General features: G+C 45.8%; 1 protein-coding gene and 1 non-coding gene across 7 annotated transcripts in view; both read right to left on the bottom strand.

Moving 5' to 3' along the window:
- Positions 1-20,100, bottom strand: part of DEUP1 (deuterosome assembly protein 1) — a 72,518-nt gene that overhangs the window by 25,047 nt on the left and 27,371 nt on the right. For all 6 annotated transcript variants that reach the window (XM_088455702.1, XM_088455705.1, XM_088455707.1 and 3 more), the window contains 3 exons: positions 18,795-19,049; positions 17,674-17,810; positions 14,178-14,268 (listed from right to left, as the gene is read on the bottom strand). In XM_088455702.1, the coding sequence (XP_088311828.1) occupies positions 14,178-14,268; positions 17,674-17,810; positions 18,795-19,049 (483 nt within the window). The remainder of the gene's footprint in view (positions 1-14,177; positions 14,269-17,673; positions 17,811-18,794; positions 19,050-20,100) is intronic.
- LOC148478270 (U1 spliceosomal RNA) lies at positions 9,693-9,857 on the bottom strand. The gene has a single exon (XR_015872422.1). It is a non-coding gene; the product is annotated as a U1 spliceosomal RNA (small nuclear RNA).

Genomic DNA, 20,100 nt, shown 5'->3' with positions numbered 1-20,100 from the left:
TATCTGAAGCCGACACTCAATGGGATTTGCGTTCTCAATGCATCCAGTCCTCTCCCACAAAGCAGATAATGTGTTTACACCTCTGTATTGGGAAGGACTGGCCAGATTGATACCTCCTATGCTGTGAGCCACTCCCAGACTCAGGTAATGAGATGAGACGCAAGTGGCCTAGCAGAGAGGCAAGGATCACATGTCTGACACAGTGTTAGCTCAGACAAAACAGTTATCCCTGCCCAACACATATGCCTATTAAATTGCCATCCTGATCCCACAGTTGAAGAGACAAACAGGGTTTCCATATGACAGGTCTTCTAAATCCTAAATTGGTAAAGCCAAACATTTATAGTAACGTCTCGTCTATCCTCATTGGCAGGTGACACTGTGTTTCGAGGTGGCAGAACCAATGGGTAGTGGCAAAGCAAAGCTGGGCACAGAATAGGGATAATCAACATATGTTCAAATACAACGGAGAGATAAAAAATTCCCTGATGAAGTCCGGATTAGTTTTGGATGAAATGCATTGGGAAATACAGTGACAGACGAAGGACCCTTTTTGTTACCAACACGTAGAACTTCAAGGACCAACAAAGAGCGACACCTCCGTCTGCCTGTACCTGCTGCTGTCTGTGAGCGGTCACGGCTTGCAGCATGTATACGGGATGGAATCTGTGTGTACAGTAAGAAGCTCATGCCGCTCCTGGACGCGAATATCTCCGGTTGACACACTATGGGGCTGATTCAGAGTCACTTGCTCTGCGACCGCTTCAGCATCTTTCGCCCATGCTGCTATTAGACTTCAAACAGCGGATTTCTTGTACGGATATTTGTGAGCGTTCTCAGCACTGGACATATGTAATGTAGAACCTCACATGCTGCATTGTGGATTTCTACAAATGGTATAATGATGTTTCATATGTTCCCACTGTAGTTATCTATTTATGTGAATTGGTTTATTACAGTTAATCTTATACAATTACACACCAAAACACATTCAATTCATACAGTCCCTGTCTGTCAATCTCCTCGCGAATAAATCCTTACAGCGAGTGACAACAAAAGTGAAACTTGACACATGCGCGGATTACCGATAATCGGCACTGCGTCAATCTCTGAATCAGGCCCATATTTTGGGAATCTCTTTTCTACACCCTGGGTGCCTTTATAGTTTTCCACTTGGTACTTTGCGGTCTATGTACTAAGCCTTGGAGATAGATAAAGTACAGACCAATCAGCTCCTATTACTATATAAGCTGTGTTTGAAAAATTACAGTTAGGAGCTGATTGGTTGGTACTTTCTCTCTCTCCAAGGCTTAGCACATAGATCCCTTTGAAACAGCAGTGTCAAAGTTAATTTTATTTTAATATTTGTATTTTATACCGATCTGAGCAAGGTGTGCAGAGTCAAAGTGTCCAAATTAAGATACAGGATGACAGAGGCACAAAACACAAAAAGCACCATCTTCATGCAGTAGTCACATTACAGGAAGAATCCTCTGCGTTCTCTGCAATGTATGGAGTTGGTGCATCAATGTATAGAGTTGGTGCATCAATGTATGGAGTTAGTGCATCAATGTATGGAGTTAGTGCATCAATGCACCTATTTTTGCCAAGCAGTGCAAGCACTAGATTTCAATTTGCAAAGTGAGATGAATGAAGTTCAATAAAGAGGTGAAGAAAAAGCATTTTGGGGATCTTCCTTCCCTTGTGGGGGTCGTTCCCACCCCACAAAACACTGCACCAAGAATGTGCACTGCAACTGGAAGCTCTTTGTCTAATGTAACAGAAGACAGCGCATGACACTAATGTAACAGAAGACAGCGCATGACACTAATGTAACAGGAGACAGCGTATGACACTAATGTAACAGAAGACATCGCATGACACTAATGTAACAGAAGACAGCGCATGACACTAATGTAACAGAAGACAGCGCATGACACTAATGTAACAGAAGACAGCGCATGGCACTAATGTAACAGAAGACAGCGCATGACACTAATGTAACAGAAGACAGCGCATGACACTAATGTAACAGAAGACAGCGCATGACACTAATGTAACAGAAGACAGCGCATGACACTAATGTAACAGGAGACAGCGCATGACACTAATGTAACAGAAGACAGCGCATGACACTAATGTAACAGAAGACAGCGCATGACACTAATGTAACAGGAGACAGCGCATGACACTAATGTAACAGAAGACAGTGCATGACACTAATGTAACAGAAGACAGCGCATGACACTAATGTAGGAGAGACAAAAGGTCTCTAAATATGTCTTTGTAGCTAAAGCTGTATCTAATCCATTGCATCTATGATGATGAATAATTATGAAGCCTGTTGTCTGATTCGGAGATGCACGAAAGTCCATTCTTAGGGTTAATCTCACAACGTTCAGCGACTGCACCAGAGTCTTCGCTGAGCGCGCACATCTGTTAGCGATTCAGATCCGTATGCATCTCAGCTGCGGCTAGATGGAAATAACAAAGCGGCAACGTAGGTAAGGTCTTCTGAGGACATGTCATGAGCGTGTAGGCGGAATTGCGGGATATTCACAGTCGTGCATTCACACAGATCCATCTAAAATCAAACAGGACTCTTGCGTCAAGGATAGGCCGGTGCAAGTCCACGCGCATAGTGATGGTGACCACTTCTGCAAATGGATGGATGGCAAAGTGTGACCGCAGAGATACCTGCAAGCCTGAATACAGGGGTGAAAACCCAAATTCATTTCCAAGCAATCACTGCGGTTGCATCTGTGTCTGGCTTGCGTGAAACTCTGAATCAGGCCCTGTGATTTAAGCACAGAGACTCATTTACCAACACTATTACAGATGTGTACTCATTAGGGAAGCCACTCCACGGATCGGCGGGATCCCGCGATTTAGCCTTAAACATCCCGGGATTGGTGCCTTTAAACACGGGATTTTCAGGATTAAGCTGCCCATATACTCTTCAGCTTGGGGGCAGCGATGAGCACTAGTTCCGTCGGCTCAGATGCTGCCCCCCCTGCCTCCTACGTCTGTGCGGCTGCGTGTGACGTCATAGGGGTCACACTGCACAGCTGCACCCCAGCCTGCCCTTTATACAGCAACACGCGCCCGCCCACTCTGGAGTCAGCTGTGGGTGGCCAGCAGCTATGTTAAGTGGGGGCCAGGCTTACTACTCCCTGGGTGTGGCCCCTGTCATCTGATGCAATCGGTGCGCCGGAGCGGCCAAGGGGGAAGAGGAGGACTGGCGGAGAGGACTGGCTGGCTGCCTGGTTTTGGGTGTCGGTACGAGCCTGTTGCTGCCTGCCAGACAGTATAAGACTACAGTGCAGCTGTACAGGGTGAGTTAAGTGAATGTGTGACACATTGTCACACAGGAATCGGCCGACAGAGGAAGAAATCCCGATCGTCCCTAGATAAGTATTCACTAACCTAATCTACCCCCTAACCCTCCTTTAGGGTGCCTAACCCTAGCCGTCCCCCCCTGTGCCTAACCCTAACCCTCCCTCCCCCTAGCCTAATCCCCCCTCTAAGTGCCTAAATCTAACCCCCCCTTCCCCTCCGCCTAAACCTAAGTCCCCCAGGGGGGTGCCTAACCCTAACCTCCCCCCGGGGGTGCCTAACCCTAACCCTCCCTCCCCCTAGCCTAACCCTAACCTCCCAGGGGGGGGTTGCCTAACCCTAAGTCCCCCCCACGGCTGTCCGCTGCGGCGCCCGTCATCCGCTTGATCGGCCCTGGGCCCACACTGTTATTATTATTCTGTTATAAGTAGAGAATAATAATATTTTCATTGATTAACTCAATCCCGGGAATCACAGGGATCCCGGGATTGAGATTTTTTGAATCCCAGGATCGAAAAAAAATGGGGCGGGATTGGCTTCTCTAATCCTCATACACCGAGCATCTAAACGCCATACGGCACGCCTGAGACACTCCCAGAGGAAGAGCGTACAATATTTTTTCCATCAATTTTGCATCTAATATGCATCTCAGAATCAGCGAAAAGCCACTTACAGAGTACTATAGGCGCTGGGCTGCGATATTAACCTGTAAAGGAATTTGTTTTACGACCGTACCAACTTGTAGATTAAGCACAATAGAACTTGACGTGAGGAGAAGCCGCGGCCGCTCGCATCAGAGAAATCTTTGCACAAATTCACTCTGTCGCAGACCGATGTATAAATGTCGCAAACCAGACTGATCATTGTAGTTTCACTGCTCCCAGTTGTTTTAAGACGCACTTTTTCAGCGAGAAAAGACACTCGCTGTGGCCGAGTCCCCTGGGACCGGGTGCGCCCAGAGGCGTTATTTGGTGCGACTAAAATCACAGTGCAAAAGGACACATCTGTAAGAACAAGCTGCAACAAATCCTTTATCTGTCTGGTATAAATGGGGAAAAAAACAAAAACAAAAAGACGATACCGATCAGATTATTATAAATCTGTTTTTACCATATTATAGACAGTGCATATTCTAGATCTCTATCCTCGGGTTATTAAAATAAACTTACGTCTGTTCATTACTTTCCTCAGCCATTAGCGGACAATGAAATTAAATACTTCGGCCTGCTGTCATGTTCCTGCTAACAGATCACCAGAACGTATCTATCACTATTTATCCACAGAAGCCATTAATGTTACATGACAGAGTCTTGCGCAATCTGCATATCCATCTGTCACCAAGAGGCAATGACTGCTTAACTGAATCTCATTATAAAATAGGACACATGGGTGAACGCTAATTATTTGTTTGAATATAGAAGAGACACAGACAAAACATAAAACAAATACCAGCATAAGAGCAGGCGGATCTATGTACAGCGCAACCAGTTTCAGCAGAGCGGTAGATGGGGGCTATGCGACATGTAAAATCTGATCTCGATAGTAGCAAAGGCCATTACGACGTAGATCACAATGGTGCCAATTCAAAAAAATGCAACCTGACTACGAGTGCCCATTGTATATATCACACAGAGGTCCGGAAGAAGACATATAGGTGGGGATCCACCAGGACCAAGTGTTACATAGCAAAGGTCTTGGTGCCAGAACCCTTCCTGTTCCACTAGTTAGGGAAAGGAAAGTTTGAAAAGAGAGGTCTAATAAGGCGTGGGCAACAGGAGTAGGGCACAGGCAGGGCAAGATAGCGAGAGGGCACAGTATCATATTGGTAGTAGTTCATCTATGTTTGGGGGAGGCCGGAAAAAATCTGAAAAAAAAACATCACACAAACCAACCTACTACCACTTTATAACCACCCCTTTCACTAAATGAAACTTTATTTCCTCCTAAAATACCACATAGGGGGTATATTTACTAAAGTGAGAGTTTTTAGAAGTGGAGATGTTGCCCATAGCAACCAATCTATTATCTTCTAGAAGGTGCTAGTTACATTTTAAGTAGAATCTGATTGGATGCTATGGGCAACCTCTCACTTTAGTATATTTACCCCTTAGGGGTAAATTGACTAAGATTCGAGTTTGGGCGAGCGTTTCTTATTTTAATCTCGATTTGCACCGCCGAATCTCGGGTGATTTTCCCGTTTTTCACCTTGCAAATTTACTAAGAAGTGAGTTTATCTGAAAGGGAGTTTTCCGATAGTGAAGCAGTTTGAGATATCTCCCCCGAGTAGCAAGTTTACATGAGATGACTCACCCGAGATTGCAGTGTTTTCTCTCTGCAAATCTCTCCGAGCAAGCAGCCTGCACATATCAGTGAGATATGTGAAGGCTGCTTGTGTATTATACCTGTTAAATAAGGGTTAAATCTACAGAAAAATAGATGACGTAGGGTCCCCACCTCCCCCCAGATCCCTGACTTGGCCTGACCAGCTTGGGGCGAGAATGACTTGGCCATGGAGACCCGGTAATAGGGTCTCCTGGTTGTGGCATTACACCCCGGTCCAGTGCTAGTTTTAAATATAGGGGGACCCCTACACAATTTTTTTACCCCTATATTTAAAACCAGCAATGGCCCTGCAGATAGGTGCTGGTTCCTAAATTATGGGGGAACCCTACTCGTTTTGTTCGCTGTAATTTTTGGAACCAGGACCGACTGACCAGTCCGAGGCTGGTTATGGCTTTAGAGGGGGGAGGGGCCTACGTCATTTTTAAAAAACAGGATTTTGGTACTTACCGATAAATCCCTTTCTCCGATTCCACAGGGGACACTGGAGTTCAAGACAGTGGGGTATAGACGGTGGTAGAGTAGAGCCTGGCACTTTAAATAATTCAGAAGTGTGACTGGCTCCTCCCCCTCTATGCCCCATCAGCCCCAGTTTAAGAACTGAGCCCGAGAGGAGACGGAGGACCATAGGAAAACGAGGAGAAGGAGAGGACCACAGAACGGAACAAGACCTGAATGAGGGAGAACAGAGGAACCAACTGCAGGGAACATATGCAGTCACACAACCTTATAAGAAACCAAACAAAATGGCAGGTACGCAGCGCTGGGCGGGCGTCCAGTGTCCCCTGTGGAATCGGAGAAAGGGATTTATCGGTAAGTACCAAAATCCTGTTTTCTCCTTCATCCACTAGGGGACACTGGAGTTCAAGACAGTGGGGACGTCCCAAAGCCAACCTCCCGGGTGGGAAGCGCGGAGAACTTGCCGAACCCTTGGCAAAACCGAAAACCGGGATCACCAAGAACCGTAGGCCTAATGGAAAGGCAAGAGCTGAAGATCAAGTGTTGTAGAGCAGAGGAGACAATCAAGGCTCCTTGCTAAACAGCCATAGAAATTCCACACCTTACAGCGTAAATCGAATGGAATACTGCTAGCAAGAGAACAGCCGCAGATGAAAACAGCTGAACACCGTAAGCTCAGCCGAAACAGACCAAGCACGAACCAGAGTTGAACATGAGAAGCTGTATAATTTGGAGACAGCAGAATCCCAGCACTGCTGGACATAACTCATATAGTTATACATATAACAATACCAATCTACAGATACAGAGTTGATCCTGTCCACAGACTCCTAACAAGAGTATACAGGGAGCAAACGACAAGACCGAACAGTCGCCCTGGACCATTCTTGAGGTCCAACTACTACAAGGTTGGCAACCAGAGTGAAACCATAGAAGTCTCCTATAAGGATAGAGATCCCAATGACATGAGGCAGAGGCAGCTCTGAAAGAATCGAGACCACAATTCCTTTCAGAGCGTCAGACAGCAGTACAATCAACTCAGAAACAGAGGGAAAAACAGCAACTGAAACCTTGCAGCTGGAAATCCCCATACCAGACCACTGGCAGAATGTCTGGCAGCCCATCAGTTGTCTGCCTATTGAGTGGTTACTACTGCCTGGGGCGGGTCTCGAATTAGTGTATGGGGCATCCCAGGTGGAGACCTTACAGCACAAGCCACTGTGCCGACCTGAAAAGAAACCCACAGCAACAAACTCCAAACAACATCCAACATGATGGAAGTGCGTAGGCAGTATCAACTGCTGTCCTGAACATAGTATAAAAAACAACCCGGTTACCCTAGCAGTTAAAGAGCACGGATGCAACAGTCACCCAGTGAGAGCTACCAATATAGGGAAGCAACCATACAGCAAGGCTACAGAACTAGGACAACCATAGAGGTACCCATCAGGTACCTGTCAGTGTGATGAAAATATTCACAGTACTGAACAGGAAAACCAACCAGGCCCCCTGCGTGGAACATAATGACTGTCACGCTTTAATGTAAAGATGTGCATTAGCCCACAGGCGCTACAGTCACAGTTCATTATAACCCCAACAGAAGAATAAAGTGACATTCTCAATGTTGGAACTATGCACGCCAGGAAAGCTCTAAAGGGTAGAGCCTACTGCTAAAAAGAGCGGATGGCTACTAAGTCTGCAGCTAGGATGCATAAGGGAGAATAACGGCTATGTCGTGTCAGGTTGCATGAAATCGGAGCATCTTCCGAGGCAATAGTGGGGTACCGCTTACCTGTGAGCAATTAGAAGCACTCTAGAAACTATGTAGAATGTCACTGACCTTCTCCATCTCACAGCAACCCGTCACATCGGGAATAGAGAGTAGCTTCAGTGGGCTAAAAACCAATGCTCCATAGCACAGTCTTCAGTCTGGCGATGTTGCCGTAGGAGAGACTGTAGAAAACTAGCAAAATGTTAGTGGTAACAAGAAGGTCGTACTACAGGACTCTATACCTGAGCTTGTTCCATTAGGGATATGTATCCTTATATAGATTATACATATACCCCAAGCACGGTCTGCTAGAGTAAGTATTAGTACATTAACACTTAGAATGGTTAAGTGCGTATTAGTCAAGAGGCGGGATAGTGAAAGAATTAAATAAGACCCTGTACTGGTCAAGATACACATAGAAATATTACATATTTGATAATGGATCCCACCAGTGACCCTTGACAATCATAGTGTTCACAATGAGGGATTAAGCTTGAACCGCAGGGCCCATGATTTACTGGATACCCACCAATCTAATCAAGCCAGGCCTGACCCTGCCTATTCGGTGGGTGGCCCTAGACCTTCAGGCACAGAAGTGTGGTCTGTTGTCATTTAACCAAGTAAGCCCTGAGGATGGAATAGAATCTGGATTTTTATGTACTGATAGGAATGTACCCAGGGGCCACTTTATAGCCTCATTTTATTGAGATATGCGACTAAACAATAATATGGAGTACAGGAACCTATACAGAGAAAGGTACCTGTACATAGACATAGAATGCAATAATTATCCCAAGTAAAAAAGGATATATCTGTAAAGAAAACCCCAGTTAGGGCTAAAAAAAAAAAAACAGGTGTTTCCCAATTATTAGGAAGTAGTCATACGAGGAACATGAATATATCGGTATACATACACACGTACACTTAGACAAATAGTTGCATGAGAAGTCAACATAGTAAGTATACTTGTCCGACTCCTGCACCAGGAGATCATTATGCTCTATATAATATATAAATATATACATAGTAGGAACCACAAATAGCGGGACTCCGAGACTTAAATAGTGATCAAAAAGGTATATCTAAACTATGTTGAAACAAACAGGCCGACGTTTCGGGGGATACGTGCCCCTTTGTCAAAGCGAGTATATATACATACACCTATATACACATACATTGTAATAATAATAACTCCCCCAAAAAGGGGGCGCCGTAGATATAAACTGACAGGAACAAAACTGTAACCCCAGAAGGGTGTAAGTGCCTATCTTATATACATGTGTGGACTACCAGAAGGCTCCCAGACAAGTATATGGTGCATATTAGAAGCCATGCCTTAGGGAATTGTGACTATCACAATGTAAACTGCAGAACATGACTCTAGTCTATAGAGCCAATATAATATATTATAGCCTACAGCTTCTGGTAATCCCAGCTGGCTTCCCATCTGTGGAACTAGAGGTAACCTAATGATTGCGGAAGCATAGGTATACCCACACATATAACAAATACATTCATAAATAGTATGTGTAAATCGAAGTTGTTGTACCAACCCACCGCAGCAGGAGAGTCCAGCCTCCAATTGCAGTATCTTTCTTTTTAAAATATGCAAGGTATCAGATATAAAACTGATAAGAACAAATCCTACCCTTGCCTTTATGGCAAGGATAAGAAGCGATACATATATATATATATATACATACATACATACACATATACATACACATATATACACATATCGCATACATGTACCCTCATACAAGGTCACAGATAACGATAATTTATCCAGGAGAAAACGTGAACGCAGTCCCCCACTTCCACAAATTATGCAGTCGAGATTTCCGCATTTTGAGAAATCATCGGGGGTCAGCACACCCATGGTGCAATGGATGCGCCTCGCCCTGAGAGAACCACCTTTGTGATCATGGTATCTCCCCTGCCAGGTAAGTATGAACTGTGGCTTACCTCCACGCAGGGAGACTGCTGATGTGCTGTGTGTCCTCTGTAGGCCTGATATTTTAGCAGCGTGCTGTCCCAGACTGGTATAGATCCTGGGAGCCTTCTGCCCTTGCCTTATCAGGTGAGCCATTTGAGCTCCAGTTGAACCCACCTTTTCAAAGTGGGGATCAAAAGGACGACCTCAGGTCAATGAAGTATACTGCATTATATTTAACGAATACAGGCATATTTGTCATGCGGAGGGCAAAGTGACATGGACACAGCCTCTGTATTAGGCTGCGGCATGTTCCTCCCTGAGCTAGTGTCAGGGGTCCAGACACTCACTCTATAATAGTGGCGGCGGGTTGTAGAGGTACTGCGTCAATAACATCTGACATTAGTGAGTACTGATTAATTTCTTAATCAAACAGCAGCCATCTTGAGATAGACAATTGTAAAATAGTCGCAACTATCTCTACACAGTGACATCACAATGACATAGGGCAGCAGATAGGATAGTTGTGGAGTCGACAGTTTTGAAGTGCTCTCCCCTACAGAATATAAGTACATTATCTGACCACCATATAGGAACTACAGAAATGAGCCAAGTTCTATATGGACCATGCCGCTGCGTGAATAAGTAAGCAGGAAAACTGCTACACTGCGTGCATAATTTGTAAACAGCTCAGTATGCCTCAGCATTGTACTATAATAGAGACCAAACTAGGTTCTATCTAGATTCTACAGCTATGCACAGGGGAGACTATACACATAGGTCCTCTTCATCTATATATTTATTAACAGTTCTTTCATTGGAAACATCAATAGAACAAAACTGGTTTTAACAGACAGTATATATAAGCAGGAAAGCCCCATATATATTATATACACATATATACTTATACATACACTTAACTCATGTAGGCATGTATACAAAGCTACCCATATTGCATTATGTCATAGGTAGACAAATGTGCTTGGAACTAACTCCAGCAGCGGTACAGTGAGTGCAGCGTCTTCAGGCACAAACTTCTACCCTCTCCCTGCACTGCAAACAGCTGCCTCTGCAAAGTTACAGACTGCCTGTATTCTGTACAGTGACAGCCTCTGCATATGCCTGCGCTGTAGTGCGCGCCAACTGAGAGGGAGCAGTAACGGCTGCCGGACCTAAGCCACGCCCCCTCACTGCCGGGAGTAGAGCCCCGGCGCTATTGCATCCGGTCTTAACCGGCAATAAACTAACCCCTGCTGCTCACCACTATGGCATAGAGCAGAGGGAGGAGGAGATCACATCGGCAGCAGTCACACAGCGCTGTCAGACTCTTTTAAGTGAGCCAGCGCTGACTCAGCAGTGCAGGGATGTTAAGAGATGCGCCAGCAGCTCGTAGCAGGGCAGTGCACAGCGCACCTATGTAATTAGACTGTCTGAACAGTCTCCCTTGATGGGTATCCGCGCTATATGCGCGGTAGCTCCGCCCCTTGTAATAACGCTAGCGGCGTTATACCAGGAATCCAGGACTGTATGAGCCTGGGAGGGGGCGGAGGGGCCGCAGATCTAACTCAGTCCCACGCTAGTCAGGGGAACAGAGCTATACTTACCAGCTGCTGGCATCAGGACTGCGGCTAGGCATAGGGAAGCACGGACACAGCTTCTATATTAAGCTGTGGCGTGTCCCTCCCTGAGCTACTGCCAGGGTGCCTGGGACCCGGACACGCACTCTTTATTAGTGGTGGCGGGTCTCCTGATGCCTCCATGTAGCAGGCTGACAGACGCAGCACTCTGTCAGCCTGTCCTCAATGCTTGTTGAAGCTATGAAAATAAATAAAAGTTAAAATAAAAGTAAAATTACTAAGTGTGGGCTGGAGCTCAGCCCTATGTGACCGGCTCTTCTCGGGCACATTTCTAAAACTGGGGCTGATGGGGCATAGAGGGGGAGGAGCCAGTCACACTTCTGAATTATTTAAAGTGCCAGGCTCTACTCTACCACCGTCTATACCCCACTGTCTTGAACTCCAGTGTCCCCTAGTGGATGAAGGAGAAAAATAAAAAACACTATACATTAACTACTCATGCAGAAACATACACAAATCACACTGATCTGTGTATGTTTCTGGCAAACTCGCAGCTCAGGAGGGTGAGTGTTTGAAACTTCAATTTCTCTGAGAGTTTGCTCTAATCTCACCCGAGATTGAAATCTCGAATCTTAGTAAATTGAAAGACCTCCGGAGAGGTAGAAACGCGTTGGCTGAGAATAGGGGGATTGCAGTTGGCATTCTATCCAGACCTGTGTGGAAGACGTCCCTGGAAGGTAGCTGAGATGAATCCCGGGTTTTTTCCATCTATCCCGGGTTTTTTCCATCTATCCCTTAAGCTTACTACAGGGTCATTTTTTACCTGACTCTGGTACGAGGCCAACTTCACCAAAAGTTTCTGTATTTATGTTCTTTGTGATTTTAACCCCATAATTTATGTGTTGGGGCTGTGTATTATTTATTTATATATATTAAAATATTGTCCTAAAACTTGTTTTGATGGATTAGTACATCATCTATATATAACCATATTGGGAAAATCTCTAATTACAAAAGGTTTTTCCCTCTAATGCTATTGTATTGTGGAAACTGTCTGCACTAGATTTTCTATTTTTTTCTTTTTTATGTGTATGAATCATTGGAAAAGACTTCAGAAGAATAGATATAATAACTGAAGATAAGTAATTTTCATATCTTTTTAATTGTTTTGGGGGCGCTCAGGTGTGATTATCCTTTTTTCTTGTTTTGTTCAACATCCTTGTTACTGATGCATAAAGCACATTGGGATTTCATTGAAAATATATTAAAGCCTTAAGCTGGGTACACACTATATCATCTGCGATGGATCGGAAGGACCATCGTATAGTGTACCCTGAAAACTGCCCAATTAATCGTACAAAGAATTGGGTGGTCCAATCTTCCCATAATGCTGCACATCAGATGGGACGATGCCACAGATGATGCGGTATAGTTACATAGGACATGTACAGATATATCGCACCATCGTACAGCGGATTGTGCAGTGTGTTTCTGCGATTAAATATATTGTTACATCGATGGGTTGCCTGGTCGTCAAGTTGTGTACCCAGCTTAAAAGTATTATTGCAAGGGTGCATTCTCAAATATATATCCAGTCAACAAAATGGCTGCCTCTGGTGTGTGTCGACTTTTTAGGACTCCGCGCCAAGTAATAACTGCGGTGGTTGTGGCAACGCAAACCGTATCATCATTAACCCCCCGTCACTTTAAAATTATGCTGCGACTCAAGCCCCGTCCATATTATTGCAGAAGTGGATGGGATCCGGGAGTGCCTTCTACTTTCTTGGGAGCGTGGGAGTCCTCACAAAATATGGGAGTCTCCCAGACATTCTGGATGGTAGACAAGTTTACCCTAGACTTATGAATATGCAAAACCAAATGTATTATAAGGGTAACTCCATTGAAAACATGATTTTGCCCAACTACAGATACACATACATCTAGCCTCCTTGCGCATTAAACAGCCCTTCCAGTCGTGCCATATAGCACTGACCGCCTTTTTGTGCAACTTTTTACCTTCAAAGGTGTCTTATTAGCAAAGTGATATAAATAGGACGCAAAAGCAGCTTCTGCTGATTAAAATGATATGCGGTATGCCTGTATGCGACTGCGCCTGTATCTGCATGTGCCGCTGACACTGTAACGTAGCATTCCGCATGCTGATACGGCCGCAGTTGCACACAGAACAAAGGCATGCCGCATATCGTTTTAATCAGCAGAAGCTGCTCGTCCTATTCACATCACTTTGAGAGTAAGAAGCATTTGTAGGGAAAAACTTGCATGGAAAGATGCACGTCGCTTCCGAGTCGTACGGCGCTCATGTGTAATGCGACTTGTAGAGCACGGAAGATAGATGTATGTGGACACATCTGTATGCTGGATTTTACAACTGGAATAGCTCATATAACAAATAGGATTACTACCTGAAATCAACAGTTGAAAACTCAAACATATCTGCTGCTGCCAAGTTTGAGCCTTCAACCATCGATTTCAGGCACTGTAGAATTAATTTTGAAGTATCAGGAATTACTTTAGTTGTTGTACACAGCATAATTATTTTACTTAGGCAAGATAACCTTTTGGCGGCTTTAGCCTTAATATGACATTTAGTTTCTTAAATCATGAATAGCCAGCGAGTCCAGGAATGGATTACTGAAAGATCAGCCTTTCAATTATTGAAGCGGAGGATAAATAACAGCCGTAAATGTATACCATGTACACAAGCCTAGTCAATGACAGAATTCTCCAGCAGGTACATTACCTGATCTTCACAAGGAGACAGCTTTAACCTCTTCTGAACCTGCTCTTTGTTTGACGCCATGTTTTTTGTGTGTAAATCTGACTCTGGAGAGCTGAAATACAGAGATGAGAAAAAAAGTTTGTTCTAGTGAAATGTAACAAGAAGTTACTTTAATGTTCTCTCATTTAATTTTCAGCCTACAGAAATCTGATGGTCGATAAAAATTGCACTTAAAAAAAAAAAATATTAATTTGTGAATTTGGAAACCAGCGCGTACTTCTCATTACGCATCAAGTTTTGCCATATTGTGGAAGATTTATTAAATATCAATAGATCACAATTTACAACATGACTGTAGCTTACAGAATTAGAACGCATAGATCCCATTAGTTTGGAGGTCACTGATCGCAGAGCTGTCATTACGGATTACATTTTCATAATGCAATAAGTTCTTACAAGTTCTGGAGATAAACTGCATCCTCAGAACCTTCCGCAAATATTTTTAGAACGCCCGTCACAGATCCATCCGCTACATACGTATGTCTTTTACGCAGACCCATTTTCAAGTTTACAAGCACCACAATAAATACAGTATGCCTCCAGCTCCTCTCCCTTCCAATGTGCAGAGCATCATTAATGGTTTCAGTAACTATGGGCCTGTTTCAGAGATGGGTGCAATGCCGATGTTTGAGCGATTAAAGGCCGATTTCCATTACCGATGTCGCTTGCAGGGCGGATTTGTTTGCAAAGTGGTTGACAGGAAGGGACAGTGGACCTCATTCAGAGTCGGTCGAAGCGGCCGCACGGTCGTACGCCACCGATGTTCGCTATACTGCGCATGCGTAAAGTTCGCAATGCGCGTGCGCAAACTAGCCGCTACGATCAGAAATTTCTTGCTCCTTGAACACAGCCAGGTTGGTAGTTTGAGTGACAGATGGAGGCGTTTGTGGGTGGTAACAGGCAGGTGTGCCTCATTATGCGAACAGCGTTTTATGGGAGTGCATACGGTTTATGGGAGTGCATAATTAACAAAGTAGCGTCATGGCACATGTGACATGGGAGGTTTTTACAATGACATGATCGTAGTGCTTAAGAGAGGGTATGGTCAACCTTAAGCTCTACGACCAGTTCCGATGGTTCCCGATGGTCTCGATTAATCCTTATATGCCCGGAGATGACATGCAATGCGTATGAGAAGGGGGCGTATTTTTTGTCTTCCGACATCTTCCTCCACTTGGTCGGCCAACTACCGATCCGAACTTAGGGACGCAACTTGCGAGGGAATCATTTGAATATCCGGCCCCTTTTCCCGTACGACCACTTCGACCGACTCTGAATGAGGTCCAGATTGTGGTCGACAACAGGGGAGATGTCGACCGTTTTTTTTGGGCGTCATTGCCTGTGTCTGCAATCCCGTACGCCGAAAAATGGCTCCAGCGTCTCAGCCCCGTTTGCTATTCTGCGCAACTACAGAGTACTCAGAAGTTCGATAATCGACTGATCTGAGACCAAACTGCATCTCTGTACACAGGGCCTGATTTAGCCGAATGCAGATTCCCGATTATCGGGAATCTGTGCGTGCGCAAGACCCGTTCTGCACAAGTGATCGCACGCAGGCCCCCGTATGCATCTGCCTGACTGTCCCCGTTTTCCTGGAGTGGCAAGTCCAAGATCTGAGTCCACAGATGCAGTTTCCTGGCCTCGCAAGCTGGTGCCGTCCACCATCACGACCGATGGTCGCGATGGTTATCACAGCCTGCCACCTCGGTCGCAGTGCTGGGAACGCAAATGCAGCTGGGAGTGTCAGACACCTCCTGCTGCATTTGCATATTTGCAAAGGACGGAATTGCAGAGCCGCCTGCGTGCAGTCATTTGGGTTTGCGCCGCTGGTGGGCGTCTCAATACAAATCATAGTGACTGCGGCATTCGCATATTTTCCCACAAGCGCTGCGTACAAATTCACATTCGCGGCATCATTAGCGCACATCTCTGCATCAGGCCCAATTGTTACTCCAGAACAATAGTCATAGTCCATATGCAGTTGGACAGCGCACTCCACTCACGCTAGATGGGGGGAGACTGCACCTCTTATTGGGGCAGATGTGTGAAGCTCTGGGATTGATAAAGTGGAGAGTAATAAACGACCAATCAGCTCCCAACTGTCATTTTTCAAACACAGCCTGTCACATGAAAGGTGGGAGCTGATTGGTTGATCGTTTATCACTCTCCAGATCTTTATAAACCTGCCTCTCTATCATTAGACCACAGAAGGTGGTTGGGGGCAATTCGTCAATATTAGAACCATGTTTCGCAGTGAATTAGTGGTCACTAATCCCGTTGCCCCCTTTTTGGTTGAAGGAGAAGAAGCATTGTGGGCTTTCCGCTGCAAGGATTTTGGAGACACATCTGGAATGAGATTATAAACCCACCAAATTATTATTCCTTTATTTATATGGCGCCCCAAGAGGTCCGCAGCACCTTACATCTTATATATAAAATTCATTGGTCTGTCTATTTGTCTGTCCAGTTATGCATTTGGACACCCCTGCACCCATTGGAATAAAACTAATGCGAGGTGGGCCAGCTGGATCATGACCAGGTTTTTAGGGGGGGTTAGGGTCCTGGTCGGACCTCCGGTTGGTGTACGCTGGGCAGAACTTTGACCCGGGGAGATGGTTATGAGCCTTCTACTGGACGGATCTGGACGACATCACATAATAAAACTTAATAACTTGAAGATTTAAACCCGAGCAACGACGGGTACTTCAGCTAGTAGTGCATAAACAGAAGCAGTGCAAACAAAACAAGATGCAAAACATGGACCACAAGCTATATAACCATTGCTGTATATGCAGTCATAGGACCTCATTCAGACCCGCTCGCAAGCGGGTCGATGGTGAGGGCCTGCGCACGCACAAGCCCTGGAGCGAGTGACAAATGCACTCGCTCCGGGGCTCGCTACAAAAGGGGCGGCTGTCGATGTTGATGGACAGCTCGCCCCGTTTTGTAGGCGGGGTGGGGGGGTGGCCGGACAAACGGAGGCGTTCCTGAAGGAACGCCTGCAGTTTGTAGGCGGCCCTACTGACATCACCAGTGATGTCAGTAGGGAGCTTCCTGCTCTGTTAAAGCAGGAAGCTACCTGGGGCTTGCGGTAGACAAGACCCTACCGCAAGGGTCACGTCGCAAGCCCCGATGGTCACGACCATTGCAACCATCACCTAGTCACTCGCTAAAGCTTAGCGAGCGGCCAGAAGGTCACCTTTCAAAAGAAAAGCGTCCGCCCTCATTCAGAGCGAGCGGCTCTGAATGAGGTCCATAGTACCCACAAAACTAGTGCAGGGTGAACCCAAAGGTTCTGTGCCACTGTTGGCAATAGGGAGGAGATAATGGTATAAGTGAGGGAGGGAAAGCACATGATGGAAGAGGGCCCTGCTCGTGAGAGCTTACAGTCTAGAACCATCTCCCATGCACATTTCATATATGGTGATAATTTACTAGTGCACAGGATACATCCTACCTGAGTTTATTGCTTTGTGAATTCTGATAGCGATTCATGTCTTTGTGTATCTGCCTCTGATCCAACTCCACAGCCCTCAAGAGGTCATCGCGTGCCTGGAGCTCGATCGTGGCTTCGGATAGTTCACTCTCCATTCTCTGATGCGTCAAATGACAAAGAAACAAAAATGGGTTCTCTATTTAACTCAGAGCAGCAGGACGGGGGGATGGAGACTGAGGTGACCCGGGTCCAATGTACTAGTGTATACTAATTAGCTAAGGTATGTTCTATCTCCGATACGCTCAGTGGGAGGCGAGGCAGAGCAGGGAGCCCCCCTAACAGCTCCCACCGCAGCGCCGGGACAGACCAGACAGTTAAGACAGTGGACCACTCTGCAGGAACAACCGGGCAAGTATACAGTGGGGACGGAGCAGGGGGTGGCCCAAGGTGACCTGGCATATGCATTTCCTAATACTAATATATATTTGAAAAGGAAGTGGGAAAGCACATGGTGGTGCCTAGAAGGGTCATCAAATTAAGGACAGGGTTGTTAGAAGATCTCCTGAACAACATTATCACCCCAGCTGCTGGACCCAGTAAGTTCATCTGTCATTGCTGCTGGCCTATGTTCTTCCTCTGATGAACAAGTGTCCTGGCTCCATTCTCAGCAGTGAGCATGATGTGAAAGACTAACACCAGGCTACTCACAGCCCCTCCAAGCAGGCGGGTAGCCACAAGAGTGCCCATGCAACACAATAGCAATAGCCGTCTCCAGAACCAGAATGGAAAGGAGTGTCGGCAAAGCTAAAGGAGGATATGCAGCAGCTGACTACAAAGACTAGTACATCTGTCTCTCTTTATTTAGTGTTCATTCTAGCACCCTGCACCTGTCACATCCCGTGCAGTTCCTCTTTCCTGCCTGGGGCGTTGCTCTCTGCTCCGGTGCTTCTAGCACACTAAATCCTGGGCTTGGAAATTCTGCCATAAAGTCTAAACAGGGGCCATCCCCTATTACAAGACAGCAGTTTAATCAGCTAACTTGGCCAGAAATCATTAAGTGTGATCCCACCACCAACAATGGCCACCACGGGTTTTAATAGTTATTGAGCATAGTTACATGCTTTGTTCTAACATTCCGTTACCTGGCAGCGCTTCTGGCAATCCCTCAGTTCCCGGAAGAGCCGCTGATTTTCAGCTTTCAGAGAGTCCCTGCTTAATGTGATTTCTCTAACGGAAGACTTTATATTTTCAATGATGAACCCGTCACTGCTGATGGTCTCCTGAGAAGCCTCCAGCTGGCACCTCAGTCTCCTGATTTCATTTTGGTTACCGGTAATTGCGGCATCCTGTATCTGCGGCCGGCTTAGAAGCTGTTCCTGATAATCCTGCGACTGTTTCTACACAACCAGAACAACAGACATTACGTTACAATGAGACACTGAGGGCCTAATTCAGACCCGCTCGCGAGCTCCGTCGTGCGCATGCGCGAGACCCGCATAGCGACAGCTAAGCTGTCGCTATGTGTCCCGCACCAAAGGGGGCGTGACTGACAGCACGCAGGGTCTCGTCGCAAGCCCGATGGTCGTGATGATCTTGACCATCGCGACCATTATTTTGGCCGCACGCATAAGCTGTGGGTGGTCACCCACAGCTATGCGAGCGGCCAGGAGGCCGCTCCATTTTTAGGTAGGAGGGCCCTGATTCAGAGCGAGCGGCTCTGAATCAGGTCCTGAATTCTTTATTGTAGGGGAAATAATTAGACCCCAAGTACCAATGAGACAGATGAAAACGCAAAAGTCGGTTTGCTCACTAGGCTGAATAATTATTGCATTGGATTTGGTGACGATGGGTAAGGAGCTGGAAGACAGGGCAGGAGAAGAGTTTTTATATAAGTCTTGTATCTGCAGGTGCTTAGATTTATTTTTAGGACGACGGTTGTCCAAGCAAAAAAAATAAAAATTTTAAAAAAATGATACAATTAGACTACACATAATTCAATTTACAGGAGTTGGAAAACGTTCCTATCAACGACACCGGTAATTTTTAAACTATTGTGGAAGACTGTACAGTTTCAGCTCTTGTGGTCTCAGTAGCGCCAAACAGCCCCTCCCGGCGCTCCAGGCACTGCGTGACTCGGCCGCGCATCTTTCTTGCTCAGAATGTGCGTCTTATTTGCATAAATTAAAACAACTGGAAGTGACAAAACTACTTTGCTAGATAAGTGATCAATTTGATGGGCAACATTTGTACAATTGTGTGCGACAGAGTCTGAAACACATCCCAAAAACAGCCAGAAGACGCCTCCGTTATAGCCGTCCCTCCCCATTACCCCCCCACGAAATGTTCGCTTCCTGTCAATCACTTGCACATGAATCCTCACTACGACCGTAACTCATTAGCTGCGTGCGCTCATTGGGGCTGTGACAAATGCGCAAACCAACGATAGTC

Source organism: Taudactylus pleione, unplaced genomic scaffold (assembly GCF_031769625.1).
Source record: "Taudactylus pleione unplaced genomic scaffold, aTauple2 ptg000667l, whole genome shotgun sequence".
Lineage (NCBI taxonomy): Eukaryota > Metazoa > Chordata > Amphibia > Anura > Myobatrachidae > Taudactylus > Taudactylus pleione.
The sequence above is the reverse complement of the archived record's forward strand: the minus strand, read 5'-3'. Positions and strand labels throughout refer to the sequence as shown.